This window comes from Silene latifolia, chromosome 2 (assembly GCF_048544455.1).
Source record: "Silene latifolia isolate original U9 population chromosome 2, ASM4854445v1, whole genome shotgun sequence".
NCBI lineage: Eukaryota > Viridiplantae > Streptophyta > Magnoliopsida > Caryophyllales > Caryophyllaceae > Silene > Silene latifolia.
Genome location: NC_133527.1, coordinates 42,341,971 through 42,349,004, shown reverse-complemented (window position 1 = coordinate 42,349,004; position 7,034 = coordinate 42,341,971). Strand labels below are relative to the sequence as shown.

The 7,034-nt window shown below is 34.4% G+C and overlaps 1 protein-coding gene across 1 annotated transcript; it reads left to right on the top strand.

Moving 5' to 3' along the window:
* The first annotated feature begins 1,851 nt into the window (after positions 1-1,851).
* Positions 1,852-5,488, top strand: LOC141642658 (G-type lectin S-receptor-like serine/threonine-protein kinase At1g11300). Its single transcript, XM_074451517.1, has 6 exons — positions 1,852-3,418; positions 3,629-3,945; positions 4,045-4,255; positions 4,509-4,746; positions 4,838-4,988; positions 5,073-5,488. The coding sequence occupies exons 1-6, from the start codon at positions 2,140-2,142 to the stop codon at positions 5,385-5,387; spliced, it is 2,511 nt and encodes an 836-aa protein (XP_074307618.1). The 5' UTR covers positions 1,852-2,139; the 3' UTR covers positions 5,388-5,488.
* Positions 5,489-7,034: the final 1,546 nt, after the last annotated feature.

The window sequence follows — 7,034 nt, the reverse complement described above, 5'->3', positions numbered from 1 at the left end:
ACATTGCCAGTACAGATCAACTAGCTGACGCTCTCACCAAACCCCTACACAAGCAACGATTCTTTATCCTACGAGACAAGATTGGTCTACTTTCTCCGTCGTCCATCTTGCGGGGGCATATTAACAATAATATTTAAATATAGTAAATATATTAGATATTATTATCATAGGTAGCTTTTCTCTCAAGCATATAATCTTTGTATACCTTCCTAACTTAGCTTACAACTCTCCCTATAAATACATGTATACCCTAACATTCATTAATACAATTAATACAACATTCACTCAACCTTGTATCTCACATCTTATACTTTAGACCTTAGGAAAAAGGGGAGAATACATTCTGGATGGATTTTGGAGGTGTCTTTCGTCAAATTAAATTTATTCTTTCAATAAGAGAAAATAGATTGTTTAGATTTAAAATTTAGAGGAAAATGTTATGTATTTTGAAATTCTGCGAATTATTTTATTTTGTTTTAGTGGCTTTCTTTTAAAGAGATAATCATGTTAATATGAATATTTCAATTAGTAGGTACCATTGAATCCAAAATGTGCAATGTTAAGCTTGAGACACAATTATAATTTTGTTTTGAATTAAATCAAAGCTTCATGCCCCATTTAAAGGCCACTAATTGACTTTACCACACCGTAACTTTGAAACTTTTCCTTTGAGTATATAAGACTAGCTTAAATTCAAGAATGTTTCTTTCTAGGAAGCTTCTCTTTTCACACCCTATCGAGTTTATTCTATAGATCCCGTGTCACAGGAACTTATTATGAAAGTTCACAAGTCACAATTTGTGTAGAATAGCCGGCTCCTGCTTATGACGGTCACAAGCTTGTGATCTCTCATAATCTTCTCCCACTTGCCCCTTTGTCTCACGTCACAAGCTTGACGGATTTTGTCCGTCACAAATGAGAATTTGTATAGACCCAAGTACCGTACAGTTTGCCAAGATAAAATGTTTACTTTGGTTCTATAATAATACTAATAAGAAGTAATGCATAATTATTTAATCTCTATTTTTTTTTTAACTTTTAATACAGAGTTCAAAGCACTATTCTTGTCAAAAAAAAAAAAGGGCGAGAAAATAATCATTTGTTAGGCTTGGACGAGCGAAAATAAATCCCTCCAAATAATCATTCTTGTCCAACAAAAGGGTGAGAAAAAGGGAGAAGTGTAGTTTTCCCTCCATATTTTTCATACCGTGTAGGAAGTTTAATTCGACTTGGACAAGTGAAAATAAATTTCTCCTCCTTCATTTCCCTCTTACCTCATTTGTTATACAAACACGGAAATTCGACTTGAATTGGTAACAATATGCTTGATCACTAAATCACAAATTCACAGTATATAATTCATACACGAATTATTGTTTTTTTAACATAATAATACTACCAAGTAGCATCCAAACATGGCCCATTTAGCTTGGATTGTAATCCTATCTAACAATAAGTCACGTTCAAATGGTAACAAAATGTTAAAGGAGACGTACCTAAATGTATGACTGAGGTCGTCGGCCTTCATCATATAATGCCGTCACAATCAAGGATCATAATCAACCTCTCAATTTCCACTGCAATTTCAATGAGTAGAGTTGATTTTGTTGAATATTTAAATCAGTAAGTCTCTATTAAGACAGTACTATCCGCCTAAAACTTAACACGGGTCAAGTACAACTACATACCATTTGTGTATATAAAAATGCATGGGTAAAAGCAATATATTTGTTTCATATACACATTTGGTATGATACTTAACCGTGTTAAGTTTAAAACGAATAAATTTTGGTATTTAAATAGCTCTAGAAAAACACCCATCAATTATCATAGTACAATAACAAAGACAGGTCAACGTCAACGGTGGAAGAATGTAAGCAATACGAAGTATTGAGCACTACATCACATCCATGGCCACATGTTTCTGTCAAAAGAGAGAGCTATAAGCTACAAAAATCCCCCATAAACCATAAACAACAAACAACAAACATAACATCATCTTTAAACCATGAATTCTCCTCCAAGACTCAGCTTCATGCTGTAAAATATATCAATCAGGTATTATAATATTGTTACAATATTATATTATATATTATTTCATTAATATTATTATTATTATTATCAACTGAGGATATAATAATGCAACCAGTATGTACATTTATTGTTATGTTGCTGTTCCATTTGGGTTCAGAATTCAGCAGTGCTGTTGACAGTCTAACATCAGCACAACTCCTGAAAGACCCAGGTACATTAGTCTCAAACAAAAAGATATTTAGTTTTGGATTTTTCAGCCCCCCTAATTCCACAAATCGTTACGTCGGAATCTGGTATAATCAACCTTTTACAAAGGAGGTTATATGGGTAGCTAACAAGAATAATCCCCTTACTGACCATTCTGGTGTACTTAAATTATCTGTGACTGGGAATCTCCAAGTCTTGAATGGAAAGAATGAAACCCTCTGGTCATCAAATGTTACTCTGCCTAAGGCTCGATTTTCCATGGCACGAATTCTGGATTATGGAGACCTGGTTGTGGAAGTGTTCGAATCCAATACTACTCGACAAAATGGGACGGCCTTGTGGCAGAGTTTTCAACACCCGACTGACTCAGTCTTGCCAAATATGAGGTTTACTCTCACCAAAAAGTCCGATCTTAGGAACGTTCTGCAATCTTGGACAAGCCCTACAGATCCCTCCAATGGAAGATTTGCACTCGGGACAAACTCGTTTAGCTTGTTCCAGATAATTATTTGGGATGGAGATAGTATATACTGGAGAAGCGGTCCATGGAATGGAAACATTTTCATTGGGACGAGATACCATAACACGGGCTATGGCAATATCTTTATCAATACAGGAACATTCACTCAAGATGATACAGGAGGGGTGCTTTCCCTGGTTTTCACAGGGGCAAACGAATCGTTTTTGTCCCATTATGCATTATCCTATCAAGGAATAATAGCACAGAGATGGTGGGATGGTACTAAGAAGAGTTGGTCTGTCTCATGGAATGCACCAGATAATGAGTGTGACATTTATGCGAAATGTGGGGTGTTTGGAAGCTGCAACCCTAAAACTTCACCAATTTGTAGCTGCTTAAAAGGGTTTGAACCAAAAGACAAGGAGGAATGGAAGAGAGGAAATTGGACCAGTGGGTGCGTGAGAAGGAAGCCACGAGACTGCACTAGTGAAGGTTTTCTGAGATTAGGGACAATGAAAGTCCCAGACAATGCTGAATGGACTGTGGGGCTTAATAAAGATCAGTGCAGAGACAAGTGCGTCACAAACTGCACTTGTTTGGCTTATGCATATGATACCGCGATTGCTTGTATGACCTGGAGCGTAAACTTAGTTGACATTGCTGTCCTCGCCCCTGGTGGAACAGATCTCTTCGTCCGACTTGCATACTCCGAGCTAGGTATGCTAACATCTTTATCAAAATTTACTTGCACTTACCTCGTAAAATCATTGAGTGGTGATGCTCATGATCTATGTTCTACCTGTCATCAAAACTGCCCTTGTGGGTCCATTACACCAATTACAGTTTACTTATATTTCCTTCCAAATAAAAATAAATAAACAAAATCGTATAGATATGGCATGACAGTTCAATTCCAATGTTTTACAGGTAATAATAACAGGGTGAAAATAATTATTATAGTAAGTGTGATATTAGGATTAGTAATACTATTAGCAACTATCATATGGTTCTTGTGGAAATGGAGAGCTCAAAAAAAGAGCAAGGAGCTGCCTAAAAGAAACAAAAGATTTGAAAATCAACAAGGAAGAAAAAAGTCGATATCTGATCAACATGTCTTCGGAGACAAAAGTCAAGTTATGCTTGAGGACTTGCAAGTGACGAAATTTGAGGATGTGGTCAAAGCAACAAACGATTTCCATGAGGATAACTTACTTGGCAGAGGCGGATTTGGCCAAGTATACAAGGTAACAAAACCTTCTAAAAGGATGTTTACAAACATTTATTGTGGATTGCGACTTAGAATTATTACTAGATGAACATATGACGTTTTAACTTTTTAACAGGGAACACTGGAAGATGGTCAAGAGATAGCAGTAAAAAGACTTTCAAGAGCTTCTGGGCAAGGCATAGAAGAGTTTATGAATGAGGTCTTAGTGATTTCTAAACTTCAGCACCGCAACCTAGTTAAGCTTTTGGGCTGTTGTGTTGATGGAGAGGAAAAGATGCTGATATATGAGTACATGCTAAATAAAAGCTTGGACGCGTATCTATTCGGTCAGTAGCGTAACTTACTCTTATAATCCTAGAGTTTCTAATATTTGCCTTCTGAATTTCCTTAATAGTAATATTTTCCATTTCCAAACTGTCTATGCTTCTTGTATCGCAAAATAACAGTCAGACATCACATTATTCATTTTGGTCATCCAAATTGCGTACATTTGACCCTCTAATTTACAAAATATTTCATGATAACATTTTGTAAGCATGATACTTGTACTAAGAGTTTATTTGATTTCCCCTTGATCAGATTCACAAAAGCGTAAGCTTCTACATTGGCAGAAACGGTTCAGCATTACAGAAGGAATATGTCGAGGACTACTTTATCTTCATAGAGACTCTAGATTAAGGATTATCCATAGAGATCTGAAACCAAGTAACATTTTGCTGGATGAAAACCTCAACCCCAAAATTTCAGACTTTGGTATGGCCAGAATATTTGGGGGCAGCCAAGATCAAGGTAGCACTCAACGGGTTGCTGGAACATAGTAAGTATCCTACATTACATCCTTGCTCATATTATAAATGATGCTCCTATCACAACGACATCTAACTATACACGTTTGGTCATATATTTAGCGGATACATGTCTCCGGAGTATGCAATGGAAGGGCATTTCTCTGAAAAATCAGACGTGTTCAGCTTTGGGGTTTTATTTTTGGAGATAATAAGTGGAAAAAGGAACAGCAGCTTTTGGTTTCAAGAGGAATCCTTGAGTCTAATAGGATATGTGAGTTATCTCGGATATTTTTCACATTTGAATTCAATGTCCCAACATTTATTGATTATCCTAATTCCTAACTGATGATTTCAGACTTGGAAACTGTGGAATGAAGACAATATGAATTCATTCATTGATCCGTCAATCTGCAATCCAGATCTGAATGAGGAGATTATAAGGTGTATACACGTAGGACTATTATGCGTGCAAGAATTAGCAAAGGACAGGCCAAACATTTCTACAGTCATATCAATGTTGGTTAGGGATATCACCGATCTTCCGAAACCAAAACCACCGGGGTTCATGCAACGCCAGACAGCTAATGATAAAGGATCGTCGTCAGTGTTGACTAGTGAAAATACTTCTTCCATGAATGACGTCACTGTTACAAGTATTACTCCTAGATAGTGTATTGCTACAAAAGTATGCATTCCAATTTTTACTATTCTGCTCTGCAGGTAATTGTAAACAAATAAATATGTCTAAGTGATAAGATTCCAATTCTTCAACTCCTCAAACTAACATAATTTAACATTAAAACGGGTCAAGTACCGAAACAACTTTTTAATTCGGAACAACTTTTTTCCTAACTGGAGGAGTATTGATTAATTAAACGTTTGAACAATGTCTAGAGAAATGAATTGCAACAAAAACAGCGATAGAGATTGAAAACAAAAAAGGCATGACCTAAATTCATAAATTTTATTCAACCTAATCAAGATGAGAAATCACTAAATTAGGCATCAATTACAGAAATTAGGGAAGAACCTGACCGAAAGATTGCGATTTCTAACCGCCGAAACTTGAAAGAGCTGAAATAACGGTCATTTTCGAAACCCTCAAGTATTGACCTCACAATCCCTTTTTATTTCGCGAAAGTGGTAATTTGCCCCCTTAACTTTGTTCAATGGTGAAATTAGGCCCCTTAACTTTTAATTGTAGCAATCAAGCCCCATAGCTCTAACAAAAAGTGAAATTCAACCCCATTATTTGATTTTTCATGAAATTCCACCAAAATTCATTTTTATAATCCAATTAATCAAATATAAAATTTAACTTTATAACTTTATAAATTTTATACAATCTATAAATTTTATACAATCCAATTTTTTTATATTTTTACAATTTTAGACAATTTTTTCTAAATGTAAGAATAGTTCATAAAATTGTGACATTTTTATTTTGTTTAATATAGATGAATGTAAAATTATTCTTTAGATGAATAACTAAACTTATATAAATTAAGAAGGTTAAAATTTATAATTTTATGTATTATTAGTTTTATAATATAAATATAAAATGAATTTTTGTTGAAATTTAAGTGAAAAATAAAAATTGGGGTTGAATTTCACTTTTTATTAAAGTTATGGGGCTTGATTGCTACAATTGAAAGTTAAGGGGCCTAATTTCACCATTGAACAAAGTTAAGGGGGTAAATTACCACTTTCGCGCTTTTTATTTCGTTCTTATTCCCTTTTTTTTTTTTTGGACTAGCTGTTGTTAACGCGCGCGGAACAACAATATGTAGAAAACCATCTAGTGTACTCGGAAGATGGATCTGATTGGTTTGCCCCTGTTCTAATAATCTCATTTCATCACATTATGAATTCACTCATCTGATGTGTGTTTTATATGAGATTATATTGTTGTACAATTAAACTCAGAAATGTTCGTAAATGAGTAGTTTATTCAAGTCCGAATAAAACTTTTCTTTCATACTTTGTTTACCAATTTATATATCATCATTCTATATAATTAAAACAGGAAGTTTTCGAGTAATTATAAAGAGTTCAACTATTGTGAATAACTTTCGAGCCTCCACATTAAAAGTTGAGATTTCAAGGGACGTGAGAGAGTCCAACTTTTACAACTACTTTTAGCTATGTAAGATAAAATACTAAACAATAAATAACAAATAAAAAAATCCTAAAAAAAGATAATGGGCAATAAATACGATTAAAACACAAAGTTGTTTATTATTAAATGAGGTTTTTACTAAGTACCAATTACATAACTCTTAAACCATGGGAATAAGCCAAACAAACCAAACAGATG